Below are 27,741 nucleotides of genomic sequence, written 5' to 3'. Positions count from 1 at the left end.
ATAAAATTTTTATTGGGTGCTTTCTTTATGTAAACACGGTCCAGAGATACAGAAGTAGATAAGGCTTGCTCCTTTCCTCTGCTTTGTTGTTTAGCAACATTTTTAGCCATGCCACTCTCAATGTCCAGATGAATTTCTCTCCCTGTGCTGGTACCTCTCTCCCTAGGTAACAGAGATGCTTTTTTCTTCCTTTTCCCACCCCCCATGTAGAGGTTTACTCTTCTTAGAGGCCCACAATTTGAATTGGAGTAGGAAGTAGGCATTGGATTCTGTAGAATCCATAATAAAATAATAAATGCTAAAATTATATGAAAAAGTAATTTGACATCAAATGGGGAGAAGAATTTCTATATCTGTAAAAGGAGGGAATTTAGCTAAATGGTCTCCTAAGGTCCTTTCCTTTTTTAAAATACTACTCTCGAAATGTCTGCATGTCAAGTCTCAGCATGACACACAAGACTGAAAGTGCCTGAATTATGAATGATCTGTATATATGAATGGGCAGCAGGAATCCTCTTCAGAGTGTGTGTTTGTTCCACAGTTCAGAATGCCTAAGCAGCATTTGACCTAAAGAGTAGCCTATCCTAAGTAAATGGAGAGAAATGGAGAGCTCACAAATTGCTCACGGATCCCTTTCTCATGACCACCTCTTCGACCCCTGCCATGGCAACGCTTGTTGCCATAGTAGTAGGCACAGATGGAGCCCTTCCTCCAATCCTCTGCTGATGTCACCACTGCTGTGGGTAGCATTAGGGATGTCGCACCACAGCTGGCTCAGGAGGAAGTGTGTGCCTCTTCGGCTGAATTGGAAATTTAGATGCCTTTTCCTATAGTACATTGTTCAATATAACCACCCAATAAAATGTAAATACTATTTAGATGCCTTTTCCCATAGTACATTGTTCAATATAACCCCAATAGAATGGAAACATATTTACTGCTATGTTTTGGAGATACCAGGGAGTAAATAAACCCTATTGGCAAATAGAGTCCTAAGCAAAATTCACAGTATTTCTTGAAGAAAAGAAAAAGGTTCAAACTGCAAACATGACGTTTACAGACAAACTTATGGCATACAACCTGTTTCCTAACTAGAAATTGCCTTGTCTATAACCATGGTCATCATCTATTTGAAACTTGTTTCCACTGCTCATAGGAAAAAGAAATGAGTTACAAACATTATTCATTAATGTTTTGGCCCCTTTTAATGAAAAAAATATCTCTGGGTTCTGGATTCATCTGTTAGAAAAATATGACTATGTCAACACTAGCAACTTGTTGAAAACTTGGCAGATATTTTTCAATGTAATTATTAATGCAAGCAACCACAATTCCTCTTTGGTACTAGACAGGTTGTAAATAAAATATATAAATAAATATGATTGCAATTATTAACTTGATAATTTTATGTACTGTGTAGGCATGCAGGAAAATTAAACAAAGGTGAAGGCTGCTGCATTTGTTCATGTCTGGGACCTCCTCTCTACATCATGAAAAGAGAGAAGCACACTAGATAGAGTCTTGTCTTCAGCTGCATAACTGAGTATGATTGTCAAAAAAATAATAATAATTAAATTTTCATGGTGGTTAGTTAATAACATGTCACTGTTATTTGTGTAATTCTAAAACAGAAACCAATTCACGTGTGTCCTAGTTGGAAAGAAAGTAAAGGCAAAAAGCTACAAACAAGCTAGTGACTTCCTTATTAAAAAGCCAAGCTTTTGCTGTCAGATAGCAGTTCAGAGGTTCCTCTTGAACCTGTAGGGTTTCTTGCAGAAAAGAATGGTGATCGCATGCAAATGTCTCACTTCCTTCACAAACCTTTGAAAATATAACCCAAAGATTGTGCTGCCTCTGCTCTCGGAGCTCAATAGCTCTCAGGGGAGTTGGCATCTCTTATCAGGAGCAAGCAGCCCAGCCAGGGCAGCTAGCACATTGAGAGGCCGGCCGGTGTCACGGCCAAGGCCACTGGGCAGGTAGTGAAAGGCCTCTCGCTGTGTTCAACAAATGCAGCTTCCTTCCTTGCTTCCGCGGGAGCTAATTTTGTTTTTCACTTCTCTTCTGGTGTAAGAACAATAAGGATGTAGAAGCCCATTCTGCCTGTGAGGAGATGTGCATTAGATTATCATAAATCCACAGATAAAAAACACGGTGGTCAATGAGAACTGGCATTCTTGGATGAAATAAAAGGTTTAATTGAAAGTACGGTCCCAGGGGAGACAGATGATTGAGCATGGTATTGAGGAGACATTAATTACCATAGTCCAGAAAGTGAGGAAAATAAAAGGAAGACTATTCCAATTTTTTTTTCAAGTTTCCAAATCTGTTTCTCTTTTTTAAAAAATGAGGGAGATTAGAGATTATTCTAATAGGATGCTAGAAAAAAATGAGTTTTGCTTATACATGGTGTTCTTAGAATTCTGTGAATGTTTCTTAGGAAGTCCCAACTGAATTTTTTACTAGTACAGATATTTTTGTTAGAAGTTCCAGATCTAGACAAAGTACAAAGTGTGCTGTTTTACTGAATAATGATTTGAAAAGATATATGCATATTATGTTGAGTTATATAACATCTTCGTAAGTGATTTGTACTTATTCATAAATCTAGAATCTATAATTTATTTATTCTTTGGCTAGGTCTCATCTTTTTTTTTTTTTTGGTAGTTTGAATTTTTCTTCTACAAGTTAGAAGAAAAAAAAATTTATTAGAGGCCTCTGAACATACGGTCCTCATTAAGCTTTAGACCACTTTTTTTGTATCACTAAATCATGGCTGCCTTTATAAATCATGCATATTTGTTTAGCCAATGCCCTACTCTTGATGTAGCTAAATAATGGGATGATCTCAACATCTACCGCGACAAGGGCTGGGATCAAGAACTGCCTTAACAAGAAAATAATTGGCCAGGTGTCTTTTACCACTCATTAACGTATTTGGCTTATGAATGTGATTCTTCTTTTGGGTCAAATAGAGAATAAAAAATCCTAGCTTATCTATGCCTCGTGCACAACAGTTTTGAAAGGACAGACCCTGGGAGATGCTGAATGCTTTTAGTTTGCTTTTCGGTTTTATTTAGAACAAATGAATTTGCTCACTGAGCAAATTTGAACTTTGCAATCAATTGTTTAAGGTGTTGATATGGACATAGTCTTAGTTTTAAATGTGAAAAATTGCTTTTGGGGGGTTAATTTGAACAGGGTAGCTGCCAAATAGTACCAGCTGTCATAATAAAGTACAAGTGAACGACAGATTTACTCCACCCCATATCAAAACTCAAGAGCGGATGGGGGGTTTAGATGAGCCAAAGTAAATGTGAGATTGTAGAACATTTGCAAACTATTTTCCTGCATGGCTCAGCCCTTCATGGGCACCAAAGTGCAAACAGGTTATGATCACGCTTAGCACTCTTATGGCAGTAGAAAAGGGAAACTACTTTGTTGTTGTAAACATCCCAAGTATATTACTGAATATTCCAAAATACCATGTGAAGATGGTGATCGTGGTGATCATGTACCTTTTCTACAAATCATACTACCAGCCTGTAGGAGAGTCTGTATGATATAGTGTTGAAACTCATTAGAAATTTTAAATCCATTTTGTAATATTAATGAAAGCATGACCCAAACTGAGCCACAATGGGATAAATAACATAAGGAGCACTTGTCAACACTGTTCTTTACAAAGGATGTACCATGCACATGTTCTTGGTCATGCATTAGGATAGGGGCTAGTGGCATAAATCTAAAAGTGGTGTGCTCCCTGATGTCCTTAAAGTCCTTAAAGACATATAATAATAAGTAACCATAATACAGTGTGCTCAGTGCTATTCTTTAATTATGTGTAGAGAGTTACAAAGACCTAGGTGAGCTTCCAGCTACAGACAACAGGTGACAACTAAATTGGGCTCTGATGGGTAAGGGTTTGCCAGTGATGGCAAAGTGTGGAGAGGGGAGAGTGTAAATTTTAGGTGGACAGAATCCCATCTAAAAGTAAGAGAAGATGTATCTAACATTTGACTAATTTTAGTTCCAGTTGGCGAGCATGCTAGAAAATTTAGAAGTGTTAAAAACTATTATTTCTGTAGGTATGCATAGCTCATAGCTGCCACTTTTTTTTTTTTTTTTTTGCCCTTTAATGCCATTGTTTCAAAAGGGCATTTTGACAGAGAAATGTCAGCAAAAAAATTCTAAAGTCATCCCATAACAAGTGCTTATTAGATATACACATTCTGCTAATGCTAAATAGGATTCAAAGCTGAATTAAACATAATTTCAGCCCTTGATGAGACCACAGTGGTGGAGTGAAGTGAAGGCAGATGAACTGGCAAATTATTGAAAGAATAGAAAGAACACGATGAGAATCATCAGAATGGGGAAAAAAATGGGAGCTCAGAGAAGGGGATGTTCTTCCTCTGCTGAGAAGATCAAGGACTACTTCAAAGCAGAGGTAGCTTGTAGGCTGAGACACAAAATTCAGGTGTTTGGAAATATTGTGCAAAGGGTTCTTTATTCCATTACACCTTCACTGTGAAATTTCTTTTGAGTTGAAATAATGTCTGCACTTGATCTGTACACACATACATATGAAGTGAAGATTTTTTTTCCTTATATGTGATTTCATTAAGTATGGTAAAAATTGTTGGTCTATATATATCAGGAAGATCCTTGACTCAAAAGATTCATCCACTCATCATGCTTAGATGAGTTTTCCTTTTTCATGTGTCAGCAAGTAAAAATGGAGCTGTGATGGATTAATTAAAAAAAAATGAATTCCTTAGGCAGGAAGTGAACTGCGATGGTCCTTGTTTAGTCTTTGAAACATACTTAACTTTGTTGGAAAATGAAGATCCATTAGTTCAGGGAAAAAAGAAGTCCTGCTCAACCTACATCTAGAAAATATTGATTGGAAGTGTGCTGAACTTTTAAACTTCTTGTAATTACACACTGATTTTCCAGGAATTAAGGCCATAGAAATTGCTCCCTTACCCTGTCCTGCTTCCCTGCACATTTAACAGCTGGGAGAGAGTAATGTGAAGTGAAAGGTAGTGTTCGGTAACCCATGCCAATTTTTTAGAGCTCTGAAACCGCCTGAACAATCTTGTTCAAGAACCTGGCAGGAGCAGTGCACAGATGGGGAAGGGGAACTTCCGAAATCTAGGCTACATAATTTTCTACCTTGGGAAAGCCTCACAGACCCAGAAGCCACTCTAAGGTTCAGACTATAGGATCAATATATGTGTCAAACAGAAAATATAATACCTAAAAAAAGGAAAGACATAATTCAAAGAAATATACATTCTACGTTGTATCATTGACTCTTGATATCTCTCCCATGTGCCTCCCCCAGAAACAAAATGCCATCCAGTTGATGGATGGAATTATTGGTTTCAATGTTTCACTTCCAAATAGTGGCATTATAGAGCCAGACTCATGGCACAGGCCCGTGGTGTCTGGAGAGTACTTTCCAACCATATCCTATGGACTTAGCCATGTGAATTCATTTGGCCGATGGGGTGTTAGCAGGTGTTAATGGAGCAAATGCTTGAAAGGAACTTTGATTTTTGCTTCCTTTTATCATGTGAATAGACATGCTTCTCGTGTCCCATAGTCCAAGGAAGATGGGAGCTGTGTGGAGCAGTCATACTCCTAACCACATAGCTTGGAGACAGCCTACTGATCCCAGCTAGGTCAGTCAAACTCAGACAACCTGCAGATATGTGAGCCAGTTAGAAATGGCTTATTGTACATATCACAATTTGGGGATAGTTCATTATGGAGCATTTTTGTGACAGTAGCCGACTGATACATTCATTCACTTCTCCATGAATTAACTCTGGGTAGATTTCTCCTCCCCCTCCAATTTGTTTGTAGTGTGACAGTAAGCAAATACATTCACATTTTAATTTTGATGGGTTTTCATCCTCTATGAGACCCAAATGACTTCTTATTTTATAGTCAGTTTTATCTGACAATTAATTTTAACAGAGTAATTGATTTAATTATTAAGATAAAAGGCAAATTATATGTTTTTATCTACAAATGGGATGCTATACATATGGTAAGAACATTTTCATTACAATAGTAAACTGTACTGTGAATTTTAAATGGTTGTTACCCACTGAGAGTTCTCAATCCCTATTTGGAACTTAGAATTATTTATCATTAAAAGCATACTAAAGCGGATTGATTTCCAGCTGGAATCACATTAGATGCAATTCAGACATCAGAGAGAAGGATGGGATAAGAATGGCTATGTTCTTATCATTTGATTTTCTTATAATCCTTAACCAACAAACAGAAACTCCTGCCCCCACAAAAATATTATTTTTTGAGGATGCGGTAGTACTGTTACTACATTGTAGCATAATTTAATGAATATTACTCTTTGAGCCTTACAGTGAAATAACATTTACTGGTTCCTCTAGGGAAAATGAGGGAGATTGAGCTGTATTCACCACCTTTAAAACCCTTGAGTGGGGAAGAAAACTGGGCTATCTTTTAGAGTGGCATTGTATCCTAAATAATGGCTCATGCCATCTGTATACCTAACCCTGAATTGTACCCCAAATATTTAAAATTAAAAAATAATAATAATGGCACATGAGTAGAGGTTGCTATGTAGAACGTTCTTTTACTTCCATTCTTCTGGTTCAAGATCTCATACTGTAACTACAGTACCTCCTAAGAGCTCAGTGAAAATAACCTGTAACTCATTGTAACTATCTGCAGAAGCATCCCAATCCAAAAATCAAAGAAATTTCTCATAAGGAAACTAAACATCATTTATCCCCCTTTATGGAACAAGGATTCCTTAATTCTAGAAGCTTCAGAATGTGAAAGCACTTGCCATTGTATATCTTCTATAAGTCAGTGCAACACTGTACATTTCCTCTGTGTTCCTCTGTTGTTGATGCTAATTGTGAAAGTATGCTGCAGAAATAAAGGGACTGGAAGGTTTAACAGCAAGGCTCTGGCATCTCTCAGACCTTGCCAGCATCCTACAAGATTTCTCTCTGTAACCTTGTCTGTCATCTGCCCCCATGATCCATAGTGCAGTTTTCCTTTTGGTGTGTGGTAGGGATCACTTCCTGTAACATCCTCCATGCAAAGATGTTTTCTGTGGTCGGGTAAGTTAGGCAAGTCCATACACTCTATCTCCTTCTCAAAGACTCGGAATATGTGGTAGTTCTCAAATGGTCTCTGAGAAGTCCACAATAAAGAAACTTTTCCCCAGCATTTTTCATCCTAGAAAGCCTCGTTTTCCCATACCACAGTGACGGTGAGCCTTGTGCGTTAGACCCTAGACGGACCCAAGTCTTAGAGGGAGGTAGTTTGGTCAACTTAGCTGGTTTCCGAGGCCAGTCCTGACTGGGCACAGTCTGTGAACTGATAGGTACAGTCAGAGGATGCCTCCACATCAGCTGGTGCAGCCCCGTGTCTGGAACAGAGGGCTGGCTGTGGGCAAAGCAAGGCCTGTCCCTGGTGTGGGCACCTCAGTGAGATGCTGGGTGCTATTATTTGGGTTTCACTTCTGTCCTTGATGGTGTACTCTTTCTTAAAGGCATGCAGTGCAGGTCACCTGGCATCCAAGTATCTGTGATGGTGAAGACACTGGAAGAATTATTGCATCTAAGAACCCAGCTTCCCAAAGAGGCTACTTCTTGTAGGACCAGGCCTTTATGCTTCTTTTCTAGGTCATTAAATCATTGCAGTCATTTTGTGTGTTCTTGAATCTTATGTTCAAATAAAAGCATGCATTCTTGTATTTTAGTCACCAAATTATTATATGTAAAATGTTTAATACATTTTTACTAAGGTTTCAGTAATTTCTTTTTGACGAGAAGGACTGAAAAATGAAGCAAAACTGCCTATTGTTTTTCAATATTAACAAAGCAGGATCCAATTTTTTTAATAAATCCATGCTGTATGAATTATAAAATATCTATTTACATACTTTTCACGACACAAAATATGATATTCACTTTAAAAATCTTTATCTGAAAAGACAAAAGATTGCCAGTGCTGCAAAACTGTTGAATTTTTTGATCTTACAAATTCATATACTGTCTTTGGAGGGAACAGTTGCTGTAGAAGTCTTAACTCTGACTAGCTTTACCTTAGTTGATTTTCATCTCTGACTTAATATTACATTAAGGTGCTTTTATATTGGACAGGAAAGATAAAATGGCCATTTTCTGACATTTGTTTTCTAGTATTAGCTTAATCCTTTACTTAAAGAAAATTATTTTTTGATAAGTTTGGTCAGAGAGTGGCTCTTGCTGTCAGTAGTTTTCTTTCTCCATCCCCTTGCAGGGGCATAAGTCTTAAAAAATGTGAAAAAGTATCTCAATTACAAATAATTTCTAGAATTTTCTTCACTCAGCTCTATGGTTAAAAATTATGGGAAATGAATAATTGTGTACTTTGGGAAATTACATAAGGACTTCTTATATTTAAAATATTGACATTATTGTGATAACTGTAATCTACATTCTAAAATTTTGCTTCCATTAAAATAAATGCCAGTGTTATCTAGTTCTCTGAAACTTTTTCTTCTACTTATTGCAAACTTAGCTTACCTTTTTCTTTTCAGTGATATTTAATGTCGAATGTTGGGTTAATTCTCAACAACTTAGATTATAATTCAGATTTTTAAAAAACGTATTATCCCTGCGATCTCTGATTCTTTTTAAAGTTTGTCTATATTGTCCAGAGGACAAAATGCTCTAAAAGATCATCAGCCTACTTGCAAGTCACTGAGAGTTCTGCTGTGTGTGTGTGTGCATCAGTGGCACTGGGTGAGAGCCCTTTACCGTTTATTCAAATGAAAATTCTTGGATCCCCTCTTACTGGGGCCTGGGCCTACTCGTCTCTTGTGCCTTTCTTTTCTTTATTCTGAAAAGTACAGTTGAAAGTAAAATGCCTCCCTGCTGTTGGACGTAGCCTCTGATCCCCTCTCTAGGAAGATATCCTCATTCTGAATTTCCTATAATCCAATTGGCCAAAAGCCTTTCATGCTTACAATAGCTACCCAGTGCTATTTCAGAAGATTAAATAATTTCAGAAAATTAAGTGTCTCACAGGTGTTTTATTCTTTCATTGTTGTGAAAATTTATTTAGCTATCACAAAAGTTTCGTCGCCTTAAATTCCTTAGAATTTGCTAGGCAAAAGTTAACAATGGTTCAGCTTATTATAAAATATCCTGGCAGAATTGCCAGGGATGGCTTTTGCTTTATGTGTTTTAAAAAAAAAATCTTATTCTTTTTTTTTTTCCTTCAAGCCCTTTTGTATTAGTTTTGGTAATTGACAAAATGATTGCATGGGAAACATAACTCTTGCATAAAGTAAGCTGTACACAGCCCGGACTAATTACACATTTGGGAGGCGAGGCAGAGACGCCTGGAGCCGTGTGAGCCAGAATCACAGTGTTCCAGGAAGCTAGGGAGGCTCAGCAGGGATGCAAGGGGGCTGATCTGGCCTCTGGGAGATGCACATGGGCCCTGGGGACTTCTCGGTTCCCCTGACCTCAAGACACAGGTTCTTGCCACCTGCATTCAGTATTGCAATATAAGCCATCTGCGATTGCAGGGGGCCCATTTGGAGCCCTCTTATGCCAGTAATGCAGAGGCCTCCCTGGCCACCCACCTTCCTCCCTCCCCTCTTCCCTACCCTGCCAAGGAATCACTTGTGATACTTATTTTATCAAAAAACAGTATATCTGGCAGGGCCTGACTAGGTAGACTCCTCTTTTTCCTCCTTCATCTTCTTAACCCCTGTTCCTTCCTCTCCAGATAAAACTGTGACGAAACAGAAAGCCCCCCCCCATGCTGCCCTGTAAACTTGTCTGTCAGTTGTGTTCCATGTCAACTGACCCTTTAGGGAGACAGTGTTCAGTGCAGAGTGGGTTTGGACCAAAGGGTATTGAATGACTATGGAATGCTGAGAGCAACGCTTGTCAGCCAGGCCAGAATGGATAAGCTCATCTCTGAATCACAGGGGTGACAGGTCATCCATGGCATGTGGGAGCAGAAACAGCATTTCAGAGAACAGAGTGGGAGAAGGGGGAGGAGAGAGAGAAGTCACTGCATGGAAGGAAGAAGGGAAATGTATGGAGGGAGGGATAGGAGAAATATCATCATATTTACGTGGTTAGGGTGATATCAGAACAGCAACTGTAGGAGCTTGCAGGAAGTTTGTGTACAAGAGGAGAAAGGGCTCGGGCTGGAGCTGACAGCCTGAAGCATTACAAATGGTTTGTGGGGGGTTAGCATTTTACTCACCACTTGGTTTTTTTTTTTTTCTTTAATAAAAACAGTGTCTACATATACATGATAGCAGTGTTCTCTACAATGAAAGTGGTGATCCATTATTGGGCTGTGAAATCAATTCAGTGGATTTTGACCAACTTTTAAAAAAGCAATACAATAGCATAGAAAGTACCAGAATGAATTGCACTTGGGGTAGGTATGTCTCATGAAATTTCTCTTTGTGTGTGCACATGCGTATGTGCATGTGGATGGATGGATGGATGGATGGATGGATGGATGGATGGATGGATGGATGGATGGATGGATAGTGTGGCTTTGAATACTGGATCACAAGGCTTGCCACACTTCATGAAACACACCCTGAATATTTCTGCCTTCAGTGTTCACTTGCAACCAGAGGTATATGATGCAGTCCAAAACCATGAACAGATGAGCTGTGACATGTCTTGTGCCTGCACTGGAGATTTGATGTGGAAGATTACATGGGTTATTTTCTATCTAGGAGCAGGAAGGATGGTATCAAAGGGCAAATTGGACAGGTTTACTTTTAAGGTTCCTTATAGCCTTATTAACCTTAAGATTCCTTATTTCTGTGATTACCTTATGCTTTTTATAATTGCTTTTAATGTAAAAATTAATTTATATAAACATTTTAATTAATGAAATCTGGAGTCAGATGTGATGCCAGCAATTTATTCATCTGCTATGTACTGTATATGTATATACAATTTCACAAATAATATTTGTGCACATAGATGCATCTAGATGTATACACACAGACACATTCTGTTGGACACTTACTCATATAGATCAATGCATTCATTCAGCAGATATTTATCCAGTGCCTGTTTTGAGTCTGACACTGCTTTGGATACTAGCAATGCATGAGTGAGAAGAAAACCAGAACAGTATGTAAGTGCCTGCATTCAAGACTCATTATTTAGAAAATAAGCAAGTCTGTAGTGTGTGACAAATGCTATGGCGAAAACCAGGCTGGACTGTGGGTGTGGGCAGGGTACTTTCAGGAGGCTTTACTAGCAGCCTTAATTGGATGGTCAGGGAAGACCTTCTGGATGACTTGGCATCTGAACAGAGATTTGAAGGAAGTGCAGGAATGAGGTCTGCTGAAATCCAGGGACAGAAGAAGTAGGTGACACTCAGGACTTGGGCGGAAATGTGCAGGTTGTGCTGAAAAGAAAGTGAAGGCCAGTGGGACAGGCATAAGGTGGGCAAGAGAGGGAGGGCACTCCTTTGAGGAACAGCTTAGGGCATGGTGAGGACTCTGGCCTTTTCTCTGAATGAAGTAGAAGCCACTAGATGTAGATGATCGAATAGGGCCACTATAGCTACTGTGCTGGTAATGGTTGGAGGAAAGAGGTGGAAGTAGAGGCAGGAAGGACAGGTTGTTACCACAGGACCAGGTGAGCAGCAGGGGAAGGTGGCTGTGTGGTGCTGCCGAGCGGTTGGATGTGCAGTATGGGGTACAAAGAGCATCAACGAGGACACTGAGGCTCTGGCTTGAGTGTCTGAAAGGAACGATTGCCATTGACTAGATAGGGAACTAGTTGAGGCAATGCCCATTCAACCATGGTGATTTCCGGCTAGACAGGCTGGTGGTGTTGCCAAAGTTTGCTTCTCTGAGTCTGTAGTTTAGGGGATGGGGTGCCGATGTGAATTTGTGACTCATGAGGGGGTGAGTGATGTTTAAAATCATGAAATTACAATTCTTAGAATACTCCAGTGTTCAGGGATTGGAGAGAGGAGGAAAGTTAGCAAAGGATGGAAGACTCACAGGCAGTGAAGTCAGAGGTGAACCATGAAAGTGTAGTGTTCTGGAGCCGAGCGAGGAGAGCATTTCAAGAAGTAGGACTTCATCAGTTGGGTCCAATGCTATTGGCAGATCAAATATGACTAATGCTGAGAATTAGCCACTGGATTTAGCAACATGGAAGTCATAAGAGATACAAAAACTGTAAATATACCATATATACACTCACACACATATTTAAGAATATTGCATGCATATTTCATATTATATAGTCACATACATACAGTGACATTTCAGTCAATGATGGCCACACATACAACAGTGGTCCCATAACATTATAACAGAGCTGAAAAATCCCTGAAAAAACATCATAGGTGTCATAACACCATAGTGCAAAACTTAGCTCACGTGTTTGTGGTGATGCTGGTATAAATAAACCACTGTGCTGCCATTATGTAAAAGTCTAGCATATACAGAGCATAATTTTATGATTTTACAATGATTGAGAAATGTTTGGAAAATACAGAAAAAGTATGTAGAAGAAAACAGTAACAGTCATTTTATACCCCAGTGCCAATAAATATTCAAGTTTTTTCTATGCAGCCAGATGGACACATACAGGGAACAGACAGGTAACAGATAGATGGGGGTCTGAGTATATAGTATGGATGTTCCATAATTGAAATATACTGTACATGTGCGCTTTTTTGCTTAAAGTTTTATCATTTTTCACGTGATAAAAAATCTTTGTGTCAAACAATTCTATATAAGTCTATCATTCTTTGTTTTTGCTTTTCTTTTCCTTTTTTTTTTTTTGAGTCAGGGTCTCACTCTATCACCCAGGCTGGAGTACAGTGGCGTGATCACAGCTCACCACGATCTCCTGGGCTCATGCAATCCTTCCGCTTCAGTCTTCCAACAGACTACAGATGCCATCATGCCCGGCTAGTTTTTTTTCCAATTTTTTTTGTAGAGACGAAGTCTTGCTATTTTGCCTAGACAGGTCTCAAACTTCTGGGCTCAAGCAATCCTCCTACCTCGGCATCCTGAAGTGCTGGAATTACAGGTGTGAGCCACTGTGCCGGGCCATAATTCTATCATTCTTTTTTTTTGAGTTGGAGTCTCACTCTGTCACCCAGATTGGAGTGTAGTGGCACACTGACGGCCTCCATAGCCTCAACCTACTGGACTCAGGCAATCCTTCCGCCTCAGCATTCGAAGTAGCTGGAACTACAGGCACACGCCACCATGCCCGGCTAATTTTTTTGATTTATTGTAGAGATCAATCTCACCAAGTTGCCCAGGTTGGTTGAACCCGTTGGCTCAGGCAATTTTCTCACCTCGGCCTCCCAAAGTGCTGGGATTATAGGTGTGAACCACTGTGAGTGGCCAATTCTACCATACTTAATAAATAAGAGTACAGAAAAAGCATAGCTAGCCTAACAGGGGTCACTTGATGTTTCTCCTGAATTCTTAAATAAGCAAAAGGAAGCATTTTGTATATGTACCAATAAATGTATTTCGTATTTTCTACCACCTGCACTACTCTGTTCATCCCACAGAGATCATGTTTCTGCCTCTGGAAAATTTGATGCCATAGAACTTGAAATATAATTAATCACATGATTTTCCGGCAGTTCATTCTGACCAACCAAGCGGTCAGTTGTAAACCTGTATACCCAGCACCTGGTTAGTTGAGGGGACATTTGCTGCTGCCCCTCCTCGGACATGGGACACATCCGCAGGCAGCAGTGGAGTCAGCAGCTGCTGAGACCCCCCTCTGGGCCTGCTTGCTGTGGGTTTCTCTGCCCGTGGCAGTTGTTGATGGAGGGCAGCAGGTCTCAGCGGGCGGGGATTTTGATCGCAGTGTCTGAGGCGTTTTGATTGTCACAGCTGTGGGGGGAGGTTCCACTGGCATCTAGTGGTTAGCCAGGGATTTGGTCAAATACCTTACGAAGCATCAGACAGGGCTCTGCAACAAAGAATTATCAGACTCCAAATGTCAGCTGTGCTGCGGTTGCGTTGAGGCTTGCGTATGCTATTACTGGGTGGGTACTGGGCCCAGACCAAGGCCGTGGAGGCCTTTGAGCGTCCATTCTAGGCCTGGCTTTAGGAGTCTCAAGGACTTTGTGTCAAGAGACATGGCCTCTAGTGGCAAAGAATAAGAAATAAGAAAAAGACAAGATGTAAATAAATAAAGGAAATTCACAAGATTTCCCTTACTACACCAGCTGTACTTTGGAGTTTGTTGTTGATGTTGTTGTTGTTGATATCCCTGAGTGGAAAAAGCAAGGAATACCCTCAGCATGGCACAGAAAGAGCTCTTATTTGAAAGAAAGACAGAAGCCAGGGAGGGCCCAAGGTCTGGATGTGCCATTGCCTTTGGACCTGTCCTGTCACTAAGGTCTTGCGTTTGCGACACTTGCGAGTACTCTGTACCCCTTCCCATTCTGCTACAAAATATTGCCTGACAAGGTATGAATTTAACTTTGAGAGTTACTGATTTGCTGATTGAACCAAGGTTATGGAGGGAGGCATTGAGCTTTTTTTTTTTTTTTTTTTTTTTTTGCATTAGATAAAGGGACATTTATTTCTAACAGAGGAAATGACTGTGTTAACTACTCTAATGCCTTCCTCTACAGTTGGGAAGCTTGCTATGATTAGAGAGCACTAATTATGGCTGGGACCTGGTACAGCAGAGGAAAGACATAAAACATAACTGTAGTGGGTGGAGGGTGTAAATTGCATAGTGTCTTAGGGTCACTGTGGGAACCTGTCCTGGAATTTCTTGTGGATTTGTCAAGTCATGGTGATCCACAAAAGTTGGGACACAGTATAGAATAGCCATACAGAGTCTGACAAAGTCAAGTTCATAAAAGCAGAGAGTAGAATGGAATAAGTTTTAGAGATCTATTGTACAGTAGGTGAGTTAGTTAATAACAATTGTGGTGTTTTCTTGAAAATCACTAAGAGAGCAGATTTTAAGTGTTCTCATAAAACATACTACACAAAATAATAAGTATGTAAGGTAATGCATATGTTAATTAGCTCCTTTCAGCTATTCCAAAATGTATACATGGTTTAAAACAGTGTGTTGCACCTCATAAGTATATACCATTTTGATATATCAATTAAAAATGAAATTAAAAAATAAAATAAAATAAACACACTCCATATCATAGTTTATCCATAGATGATGTGCTACCTTAAAATTCAGTGCTTCTGTTGAGAATGGATCTAGAATAGTACAGAACACCCTTTACTAAAAAACAAAAGAGTCTGACATAGGAGCCCCACTGCCTGGGCCCCACGAAACTTCAACGCTGCCAAGTCTTCCAGACCATAAGTGTGGTACTTACCTGCTGTGCTCCTCAGTTTCCTCTTCTGTAAAATGAGTATGAAAATAAACTGCATAGAGTGTTGTGTATTGTAACCGCATTAATATGCACAAAGCACTTAGAAGGAATCCCTCAATCACTGTTAGCCACTACTTAATTGTTTTTGTTACATTTTTAGCTCTCAGATGTCAGGGACATTAAAAAAATAAATAAGATAAATCATGTTTCAGAAGGAAAGATAACCATGGTGTCATCTGATTTCTGTTTTGCTCTGACCAATTCTATAATAAATGAAAGGTGTTAGTGCAAATGGTGGTTGTCATTCTTACTAAGAACTAAACACAGTTGCCAAAAGAAACATGATTTGGTCATAGAATGGAGTGACTTGAAGTTATTGCTAAAGCAAAATTAATCCTTGTCTCTTTGTCTCTCATAGATAAAAGCCCAGAGAAGCTTTCTAGCTTTTCTCTTAAAAATGGCATTCACAAACTTACAGAACAGTTGTTCTTTAATTTACACTTTGATTCAGTGGAACTTTGTTAGACCAAAAATAACCAAATCCCAGAGAGTCCTGGAAACATGCATGATTGTAAAATGTCAAGGATTCTAAATTGGGCATTTGGAAGACAAAGATGAAGGCTCACAGTTCAAATATAGTACTAAAAACTCTGGCATTCCCGTGAAAAAGACAGTTAGTTTGTATCAAATAGTGGGATTTGTTTCTTAGATAATAATATAATGAGTTAACTTGTGGTATGAGATCCAACTTGTAACAGGCTTATTAAATTAAGCAATAAAGTTACATTTCTTTGAACAACCTATTGTCAAAATCTTTACAGCGAACTTCATTTACAATGAAATTAAACAAAGGAGTTATGTTTTTAAAAGTAAGATGTGACTTTTCTCTATTTTGGGAGGGGTTGAAAATGCCATGTCAGTGGATCTGGCTATGATCAAACCTCTTAATCCTGTTTTAATTATGGGTTCTTTGCTTCTTCTGATTTTTTGGTTATATGTGACTGACATTCAGACAGTCATAGTAATTTTTTAAATATGTAATTTTACATAAGAGTCCCTTCAAAGTGACCTTAAGATGAGTCTCTCTTGACATAATTATAGAGAGGAAGGAACCACCGACCTTGCATGAGTTGATGGTTTCCAGGGACAGCTTATTTTCAGATTTTCCAGTTAAACTCTGTGGCAGAGTGTCATGTTTCTGTGAGCTCTGGAGGAATGCAGATGGCACACCTACAGAGGCCAGCACATGGACGTCACTGGTTCGTTCCTTTTGCTGTGTATTTGAAAACATTGGGATCAGATATGGTTAACCACAAATGTCTCCCCAGAGACCTGAACCCTAAATATGCCTTTGCCACCATACTCTGTTTTTCCGGAGAGTAGTGTGGTAGTGGCTAGGCGTCATTTGTCAAATATGACATGAATATTTATTATGCATAATCATTTTTGTTTAGGTTCAAAAATCAAATGGCAATGAGTTATAAACCTAAAGATGCAGACTTAAAGCATGAGTTTTGACAAAGTGAAGTTTAATTCAATGATATCCAGTAAATCACGTTTCTGTAACTCTAAGGTGACATTTTATTTTTTCAGTACTCCATGTCTTATTGACAGTCTTTACCAGTAGCACTGCTGCCATAGTAAATGATATGTTTTAAATTATATGAGCCTATTTCCTTGAAATTTTAAAATGCTTCCATACCAAGCTCTGTTTCTTTATCTGTGAAAGGAAGACACTGAGACTGCCCTATCTCTGAGATCTCTTCTGATACCCTAAACCTGATGGTCACCTCTGTAATTATGGAGAATGTTTTGCTGACTTTCCAAATGCTTGTGGGATGCGTCATATTGTGTAGCTCTGACTTGCCAGAGCTCTCTGTTGACCATGGCCTGATACTGCTACCTAAGAACTTTCCCCACTTCATGGATTGGTTGGTGGCCTGCCAGGACCAGGTCACAGCTGTGGCACAGTGTGGCCATCTAAGGGTGTACAATACTCACCTGCTTTCTTCTCTCATCTGTTCTTATGCATACCGACAGAAAGGAGAACCCGACTGCTGCGCGCTCTCCCTGGAGACCACCGAGCAGCTCACCTTCGAGATCCCTTTGAATGACTCCGGTTCTGCTGGCCTTGGGGTGAGCTTAAAAGGGAACAAGTCCCGAGAAACTGGAACAGACCTTGGGATTTTTATCAAATCTGTCATCCACGGAGGTGCTGCTTTCAAGGTGGGTAGGAAGGACGTCTCTGCAAGAGTGAGGAGGAATGTAAGATGGGATGGTGGGGCAGGGGATGGGTGGCAGGAGTGTCTGGAGACCGAGACCTCCAAAGCCCTCCTGCTAAACGCTGGAAGTGCGTGGGAACAGATCTGGGAAGCACTTGGGTGTTTTCAGATGGTAAGTGGTTTTTACTGCTTAGAGGGAGTTCTGAGAGCCCATAATGATTACATTTTTTTTGCATTCTTTTTTATTATTCCATTAGGATCCCTCTGAATTTGTAACCTGACAGAGTTGAGCCTAAAAATACACAATCAGAAAAACAAAACTAAAAACAAATAAACATCAAGGCAGCAAATAAGACAACTGTGCTTGCAAGAATGAAACTCAGTGCAGCCCAAGAGTGATTGTGTTATAAATTAAAGGTCATTTATCACAGCTTATACACTTGAAGATAACCACGGTACCAGAATGCATATTTGCTTTTGAGCACTTGGAGAAGTGTGTATGTTTCCGGAAAAAAAGGGAGGACCATGTTTCTCTCCTTTTTCCTGGGGACGGGCGATGTGTTAGTAGCTGTTAGCACCATGCAGCTATTAGCTAGGCAGCCTGTGTGCAAGTCCAGCTCACCATGTGCTGGCAACAAGGAGATGTGGGTATGAGATTTGATGGCCTGTCTCCTACTTCCTCATCTGTAGAATGGGGATAATGAATAACACTCCTTCAGAGGTGTCAAGTACTAAACCAATGAATTTACACAGTATGATAGCAGCAGAAAGGGATTACAGAGCAGGTGCATCCCCTCTGGTTCCTGTTGCCATCATCACTGTCATCTCATACACACAAAGAGACATCTTGGGTTTGAATTCTGCCTTAGCTACTTTCTCCCTCTGTGAACATAGGAAGCTATGCATATTCAATAAGCCTCAGTTTCCTCATTTTATAAATGAGGAAGCTGAGTAAGTGCCACCTCCTCATGCTCCTGCTAAGACTAAAAGAGCTGATGGAAAATGCTCAGCACGGCACCTGTTATCAACTTCCAGGACACATCAATCATTTAAATAATCTTGGTATTAGTTATGTGGGCCTGCTCCCCCGGCCAAAGCCAAGAAGGCCTAGTAGCTCCGCAAGAATGCCCCTGAACCTAGAATTTGGACCTTATAGAAGCCTTTGTCCTCTGCTCTTACCCTTTCACTTCTATTTCAGACCTAGATATTGAGCTAATGTCTTTTCCTTGGAGAATAAGAAAATGCATTTTGGATGGCCAACTCTTTCATTCATTCAGTTTGCTTTTGTTGCGTAATAAATAGTCACAGAATGCCAGTATGATGCATTCATAAACCTTTAGTTCTCGTGTGGCTCTGCACAGGGCAGCAGGGGCGGGGCAACTCTGACTCAGACAGGTGTCCTTATCCCATTTCCCTCTCCTGCCATGAGGTGTCAGTGGCCAATAGCTACAGGTGACTTCTTTTCATGTCTGGGATCTAAGCTGACTCGCTGTCACTTCACGCATAGGCCACGGACCAAAGCAAGTCATACAACAGAGTCCAAGGTCAAGCAGTAGAAAAACAGTCTACCCGCACTGAAGTTACAGCAACATGTAGGTGCAGAAAGCATGAAGGACTAAGGCCCGTTGTCTAATCTACAAACTCCTTAACCCACCTCAGAAACACAGAGCCAGTAGCAAAAGGGAAATAATAGTAATAACAATAATAACAGCAATTGGCATTTCTTGTACTTAGTCTATGCTGGACATTATGATAAGTGTTTTATGTGGATTCTCAACTTATGTAGATTCTTCACATTCACACTGGATTCTTTTCATGCCATTTTATCAAAGGGGAAAGCACAGATTCGTGTGTTTATTTTTATTTTATTTTAAAGATGTGGGGTACAATTCAGGATTAGGTATACAAATATTCATTATGCAGGTACCCTTGTTGATGAGCTGTACCCCTCCCTCCTCTGGCAGTTTCCCTCAACTGCCAATCCCTTCCTCTCTCCCCTGGCAGTTTCCCACTACTGCCATCCCTTTCCTATAGTATGATAATTGTTCAAGGTCCACTTATGACTGAGAACATATGGTACTCTGTTCTTTGTCTCTGTGATAGATCACTGAGTATGATAGAGTCTAAATCCATCCAAGTTGCTGCGAAGTCCCTATGTTTGTCCTTCTTTGTGGCTGCATAATATTCCATTGTGTATATGTACCACGTTTTTAAAATCCACTCCAACTTCGATGGGCAGCATAGTTGATTCCATGTTTTTGCTATCGTGAATAGAGCTGCCACAAACATGCTGTGTGCTGGTATCTTTTTTGTAGAATGATTTGAGTTCCTCTCAGTATACTCCCAATAGGGGAATTGTGGGGTCATATGGAAGGTCAATCTCTAGTTCTTTCAGAAATCACCACATTGTCTTCGAAAGAGACCGCACTAGTTTGCAAGACTCATGTGTTTAGTGCCTTCTTGTGGTCACATAGCCAGGAATGGCCTCAACTATCACATGAATCCAGGCAACCCGCTTCCAGAGCCCATGCTGCTCCTCACTGAGATGAAGCCTCTCTTCACGCTATCTCTTCCTGGTCCTAGACAGCAGGGCCCATGACCTTGCGGTATCTTGTACCATACTGTCACCCTTTGCCAAGCCATCTAAATGTGTGCCATGTTTGAGGATGAATCCCTGGTCGTGTTTGTAATACCAACTTGAAATTATTCTTTTCATTCTCAATGACAGCTCTATTTGCAGAATTTATTCCAAGTAAAATTGAAACTGAGATGACTTTTTGGAAATTAAAAACAAGCATCTTAGCTTATTTATGGGCTGTTTCTTCAGCTCCGGCAGATATTGCCAAGCAGGTTTAATATGTGAATGGTGTTTATGTAAGTGAGTGTCTCCTTACCTAAGCAGTTTCTGACAGTCCTGTTTCTTGAGGAAGGATTTCACTTTCCGTGTATGTAAATTTCTTTCCTGACACTGTTCTGCTGAGTCAGACAATCACCCCACTTCACATTGCTGGACAGTGCAGTTATAGCTGATCTTTAGCAGTGAGAGGCCTCTGTCAGGAATTTAGCCTTGATGCAGATGCTTAGTACCCACTTGTCTTGGTTACATTCTGTAGTGTGAGGGGCAGAGATCTGAGCTTCACTCACAAGAAATCTGATTAACCAAAAAAAACAAAAGTATTTTTCTGTTCTCCTTCCGCTGTCCCAATGATCTATTGTTACTGCTCAGAAAACTGCCACCTGTTCTAGGATTCAGGATTACATCTTACAAAAATTGTTTTGCGACTTTATTCCTGTCCCTGAAGGGATGCAAATGTAACAGCCAACCCTGTCCCTTGGGCGGTGGTGAGATAAGCCCGGGAACATCCACCTTCGCATCTGGCCATAGGTTTCTACCCGAAATCAACAAAGTAATCTTTTAACCAGAGCACAGGCTTTTGCTCCCAGCCTTCGTGCCACTAATTAGTTCTCAAGGTGTTTTTCCCTTTAGGGAAGAAGGATCTTTTTTTTTTTTTCTTTTTTTGAAAATGAAACTACTTTGAAAAGTATGACCAAATTCTTCCTGTGGATTCTGTGTGCTGTATTCTCTGGAGGCTTCCATTGGTATAAACAAAGATAGGCTACTTCTTGCCAGATATGAAGTCCCAAATGACTATGGCTCTAACTGAGCACCCCCCCCTTTTTTCTTAGCTCTCAGTCTACTGCTTTCATGGTACCATCTTTTGTTTTCATTATCTTCAAGAATGAGAGGTCACTCTCCACTTGAAAATACGAGCACCCAGCTCCTCCAGGATGCCCTCTTGGAAGTGTGCCCCTGCCTCACTCTAGGGACAAACTAAACGATATTTTACCTCACTCAGAATTGTCCAAATGCTTAATGACGTCTTGATATTTTCTAGTCAGGTCTGTACTGAGAAATCATACCCAGAATCCCTTCCTCCACCTATATCAGCCACAGCTCTTGGGATTGCAGGCTGCTCATTGCCCAGAGACCCCCGTAGTCCCCCCTTGAAGCACAACCTTAGCTGCGCCTCCTCTCGCATAGTCCAGGTGGCCGGCCACCATGACACAGATCACTGCCTCTTAGTATCCTATGCTTGGATGCGTAAACACCAGCATACCTTATATGTCCATGGTTTCATTTTAGCTTCTGTCATTCTTCCTGGGCATTTGCCTCTGATGTGTAGTGTATTAGAAATAAAATATACTAGATACAAGTATACATGTCAACTTTTCCTGAGACAGGAACTGTGACTGGAATGTCGTGATGATGATGTCCATGAGAATGACCTTCTAAAATTTTGCTTTTATGAATGGAATTAAAAGTAAATGGGGTAGTGTGTTGCTGGTAAATAAGAAGAAATATCTCTGTTGCAGTTAGAAAAGAATGCCTTGACAAAGATATTCCCCTTTCCCAAAATCGACCTAAGTATTCCCTTTTGAGCTTTCCCAGGGAAGCACAAATCAAGTCTCCATGGTCAGCTTGAAGACATTAGATATTTTTATGTTCATTTGCTGAACTTTTTTTTTTTTTTTTTGAGAAAGCAGGATTTATTGAGAGGACAGAAAAGCTCCCAAAGCAGGAGGGACCCCAAAGGAGTTGGCCGCTGAACATTTTAATATGTTTGACTTGATATCTAGTGGCTTTTCTCTGCTTGGCTTTTGATGTACTATATTAGCTGAAAATTATTTTTTAGCAAAAATTCAGTTTTCTATCTATTGACTATACTCAATCTGCTGGTTATCCTACCTTAAAGAATCACTTTTAGGAAAAATATTTAACTAGATTAGTAGTCTTTTTTAAAAGTTAGGTAAGCTATTAACACACTGTAGTAAGAATAAAAGTCCCATGGGGTCTGTTGTACTAGTCATGAGTGACATTTTTTATTTGAATTCTCTGACTTCAAGAGTGGAATGTATCCTGTTGAAACTTTGAAATAATAAGGTAAAAACTAAAACTTAAAGATGTCATATATCAGGTGGATTGTTTACAGTCTCCTAAATGGAGAGAATACATTTAAGAGTATCTGTTATTCTCTGGAAAATTAATTGGCCAGGTTTGTGCTTAATAAATTCTACTTGATGATGATGAAATTAAATGAAAGAAAAATGTCTGACATGGCTAATTGTAAATGCATGCACTCAGAATATAAAATAGACATAATTTAAGTAATTTGATTCCTGCATGCTTAGGAAATTTGGGATGCTCCTTCTGAAAGATGCACGATTTCAGAATCTGCACTATTCAGTCATGGGCAAAAGAAAGAATGCTAACCAATACAAGCAATGCCGCTATTTTTAAATGACTAACCTCTGAATTGCTGGAGAGAATACCCAAGACGTGGTCCTTGGTCCTGAACCTCCGTGTCTCTCTAGTATGAGGAACATTTAGCAGCATCCAGACTATTTAGCAGAGTCCTGTAGAATCCCCGACTGAGTCATTTCCACGCCCATCCCTGCCGGGATCTGTACATCTTGTGATGGATCTATAATCCGTGAATTCCAAGGAAGATAAAAGGGACTGCTTTTTAAGGAACACCAATGTTAAATGGTTTCTTCAATTCTCCATTTTTCTTAAAATTCATAATGTTTTCTGCTGGTGTGGGAACTTGAGGATGCTGATGGGTTGTCAGTATCTTCCATGCTTTTGCCTCCAACAAAGGACCAGGTGGGCTGGGTATGTAAAACTCCACTACAAATCCTTGGGTGTAAGAGGCCCAACGCTAACATTTCACTCCTAGCCATAAAAGTTGGGTACATTTTATGGATGGGTAAAAACAGGAACTTTACCTGGAAAAATTCATAAATTCATCATCACGTCATACCCAATAGGAATTTCATGCTAGAAAAGGAAATTACTAACTTAAACATAGGAAAAATACTTTTTAAACTCATTTCCTTTTTTAAAAAAAGCTAAAAATGTTAGTGTATGTTCATTTACATAAGTTGATCATTTATGAATTTTTAACAGTAGTAGCTACTTTATAAAAATGTAATATAACATTACTTTTAATTTCACAACAGTTAGCTCTGGTGACACATGCCTGTAGTCTAAGTTGTTCAGAAGGCTAAGGTGGGAGGATCACTTGACCCCAAGAATTTGAGGTTATAATTACTATACTCCAGCCTGGGCAACAGAGTAAGATCCCATCTTTAAAAAAAAAAAAAAATCCCACAATACCCAATATTAATCATTTTTTCCCAATCTTTATTACTTTTGCATTTCTATTTCATGAATGGAAATGCAAATAAGAAATACATTTATGTGCATAGTATGCTAAATAAGATTTTGGAATGCTACATTATTTTGATGTGTATTTTGGACTCTGTAATTGTCTCAGAGAGCTTGAAAAAATATAAGAGTTGTTAGTCCTAATCAGAAGGAAATTATAATCTACAAAGGTTGACATAACATGCCATTGATGCTGAAAATAGTACTTTCCCCTGAATAGCTATGTTTATTTCCACTGTGGGCACTCTCAGGACATATGTGTGTGCATGTGCAGATGTTCATCCTGTGGTCAGAGTTTGGTGCTAGCACTCAGAGTTGGCTAGCACTATTTTTCCTAGTATCTGATTTGAAGCAACCTTAGCACAAGCAAATGCATGGTGCATAAAAATCAAACAAGTTAATCAATAAGATGATAAGTTGAATAAGTTGAAAAGGCTCTGAGATTCTAGTCTGACTAGACATTCAGAATCTCCCTAAATCATATATCATACATTTGCCTTAACAAGCTTTTTGAAGTCTGGTTTTCTAGGCCAAAGTAAACTAAGAGCAGAAAATCAGGAAGGAGTGGGGAAGGAATAGAGAGGAAACTGAAATGGCAGGAAACAAAAAAGCAGTAAAACAAGCAAGGGATGGTATTGCTGCGTGGCAGACCCAAGATCATTTCTGCTGAGTCTAAGTCAGGACTTCTCAAACTTTCTTGCTGAGGATGCTATAAGAGTTAGGGTGCCTATAGAAAAGACCATAAATTGCAATGTATTTGTTTATGTATATGCCCATATTTTTCCAGAAGGAGTTTAAAATGAGAAGGTTTATAATATGTTTTGAAAGCATCGTATAAGAAGGGTTTATATCTGTCCTGATGCTATAGGAAACATCCTTCAGTTATATCAAAAAAGAAAAGAAAATCGCCGGGCTCAGTGGCTCAGCCTGTAATCCCGCGCCTTTGGGAGGCTGAGGTGAGTGGATTGCCTGAGCCCGCGGGTTCGAGACCTCATCTCTACAATAAATCAAAAATCAACCGGGCGTGGTAGCACACGCCTATAGTTCCAGCTACTTGGAAGGCTGAGGCGGAAGGATCGCCAGAGCCCAGCAGGTTGAGGCTGCGGTGGCCGGGAGCGGCCACTGCACTCCAGTCTGGGTGACAGAGTGAGACTCCAACTCAAAAAAAAAAAAAAAGAAAAGAAAATCTTCCTTTGACACCGATGATATGCTGCCAGGAACTGGTTTTCTCTATAGAAGGGAATGAGGCTCTTCAGACAATAAGTGAGTTAGATAAATACACTTAAAGTTTTACAATAGCTGAACAAGGAACAACAGGGCCAGTATTCAGAAAGTGATCGAGCCTCACGTTTAGAATTCTAAAGCTTCTCTGAGCAAGTGCTGGCAGATCCAAGCTAGCCTGGTTTCCTGAGCTCTCACGGTCATGGTTTGTAAGTGAAACTTACACCAGATCCCAAGCACCTGACTGACTCAATTTAGAAAGTATTTCTTGAGCATCTAGAGGAAGTTAGGCAACAGCATGCCATAGACCAGACATGGGACACTTAACATCCCCTGTTCCGAAATCTAGGACTTGATTAAGTACAGGAACAACGTTCACGTGGCAAGGGCTATGGTTGACACAGTGGGGAATACCGTGGGTGCTGAGATGTTGAAGCAGTCGGTTCTGTCTGGGGAGGGAACTATGAAAGACTCAGTCTCTGAGCCTCACTTGGAAGGGAAGTAGATGAGCTTCAGGTGGGCAGGAATGCAGAGGACATTGTGGACAGAAGGGAGAATGAGACCAAGGCATGGTGGCAGGCTGTCCCTAGGAAACAGAGCTCTTACATGGCCCTCTTTACATTGCTGCAATGATATAAAACATAGACTCACTTTTTCATTTTAAAAACTGTACTTTAAAAATCTTGATTCATTCTTGTCTCATTGGTATTTATTATTATTATTATTATTATTGAGTCAGAGTCTCACTCTGTCATCCATACTAGAGTACAGTGGCACAGTCATAGCTCACCTCAGTCTTGACCTCTTGGACTCAGGTGATCCTCCCATCTCAGCCTCCTGAGTAGCTGGAACTAAAGCTGTGTGCTACCACACCCAGCTAATTTTTTAATTTTTTTGTAGACACAAGATCTTACTATATTGCCCAGGCTGGTCTTGAACTCCTGGGCTCAAGCAATCCTCCCGCCTTGGCCTCACAAAGTGCTGGGATTGTAGGTGTGAGCCACTATGCCTGGCCTTATTTCTATAATTTTTAAATGAAGTTAAATGATTTCAATATGGAATACAAAGTTCTTTCCTAGGTTGAAGAGTTTTTGTTGTTGTTGTTTTGGTTTGTTTTTTCAAAAAATACAATAGGCAGATGTTGTCATGGAGTAATTTTAGGGTCCTGGGAAGGATTTGTTGAGGATAATTCTTTCCCTCCATCAGTAGCCATTTTGCCTAGGATCCCTCTCGGCTCCAAGGAGAGTCTGCTTTGTGGTCTGAATTCAAATTTTGGGCTTTGGCCTCTGGGTGTTGATAATGTCCCAGGAGACCTTGCCAAGGACTCCGTTAGAAGCACGTGGAGGTAGGAGCCAACACCTGGTCATGATTCATCCTCTCAACACCCAGGACTCATGTGGACTGGCTGGGCCCAAAACCGGGTGCACCTGGAGAGCTGCCCTCTTTCTCATGCTCTCAGTGGTGCAGGGGTCATTCTTTGCCTTGCTCTCTATGTTCATTAGAACTCCAGAGATGAAGGGGGCCTGCAAAACAATTGGTCAAGAGAGACAGATTAACTGAATGCCACAGGGGCTGAACTACAAGTCCCCTGAGCCCCAGGAATCATAGATTTGCTTTAGAGGGCGTGTAAGGTATTTTACAACCTACACAATGGCCCCTCACTACAGAGAAGGATCTGGCTCAAATACTCAATTGTAGGAAAACCCTGATGCCAATATTTGTTTATAAGAAATGAGGATCTGTGGCTTTCATTAGATTCTCAAAGGAGTCTAACTGCCCATAACGGTTAAAAATCACTGGCAAAGTGGTTGAAAAAGTGGACTCCTCAGTGACCCAGACCTATTCAAACCTGCTTTTAGGAATGTGACTTGTAACAATTCATTTAACTTCTCTGAGCCTCAATTTATTGTTTCATAAAATGGGACCAGTAGTCTCATGTGTATAGTGTTTCTAGAAGGAGTAGATTGTGTAAATGTAAAGGGTGTAATACAGTGACTACACACAGTAGAAATGCATTAAAAAGTTATTTGTCATTGATGATTATAATGTCTTTAGTAAACTCTGGAACACTGATTTTAGAAGCAGCATAGTATAATGAAAACATGCCTGTGACTTAGACAAGGAGGCCTGGCCATTCCTGTACCTTTGACAAGTCACCTCATTTCTGAGTCTCCATCCTTACGTCTCTTTTTTATTTGTTTATTTATTTTTGAATCAGTGTCTCACTTTGTTGCCCAGACTGGAGTGTAATGGCATGATCATGGCTCACCACAGCCTCAACTCCTGGGCTTTGGGTGATCTTTCCGCCTCAGCCTCCCTAGTAGCTGGGACTACAGGAATGTACCACCATGCCTGTTTTGTTTTTGTTTTTGTTTTTGTTTTAATTTTTTGTAGAGTTTGCATTGCCCAGGCTGGTCTTGAGCTCCTGGGCTCAGTGATCCTTCTGCCTCGGCTTCCCAAAGTGCTGGACTGTAGATGCTCACCACCACACCAAGCTAATTTTTTGATATTTTGTAGTGACAAGGTCTCACTATGTTGTTCAGGCTGGTCTTGAACTCCTGTCCTCAAGCAATTCTCTCACCAGGCCTCCCAGAGTGCTGGGATTACAGACATGGGCCACCATGCTGGCTACATCTCTTAAATAGTAGCGAATAATATTTATGTCACAAGATGGTT

General features: G+C 40.1%; 1 protein-coding gene across 1 annotated transcript in view; it reads left to right on the top strand.

Annotated features, from left to right (window-relative positions):
* PARD3B (par-3 family cell polarity regulator beta) overlaps positions 1-27,741 on the top strand; it is a 442,984-nt gene that overhangs the window by 101,113 nt on the left and 314,130 nt on the right. The window contains exon 9 of the mRNA XM_008066237.2: positions 17,434-17,619. Within this exon, the coding sequence (XP_008064428.2) occupies positions 17,434-17,619 (186 nt within the window). The remainder of the gene's footprint in view (positions 1-17,433; positions 17,620-27,741) is intronic.

The sequence above is a fragment of the Carlito syrichta genome, unplaced genomic scaffold (assembly GCF_000164805.1).
Source record: "Carlito syrichta isolate Samal-C Ts95f unplaced genomic scaffold, Tarsius_syrichta-2.0.1 Scaffold308865, whole genome shotgun sequence".
NCBI classification, from domain to species: domain Eukaryota; kingdom Metazoa; phylum Chordata; class Mammalia; order Primates; family Tarsiidae; genus Carlito; species Carlito syrichta.
The sequence above is the reverse complement of the archived record's forward strand: the minus strand, read 5'-3'. Positions and strand labels throughout refer to the sequence as shown.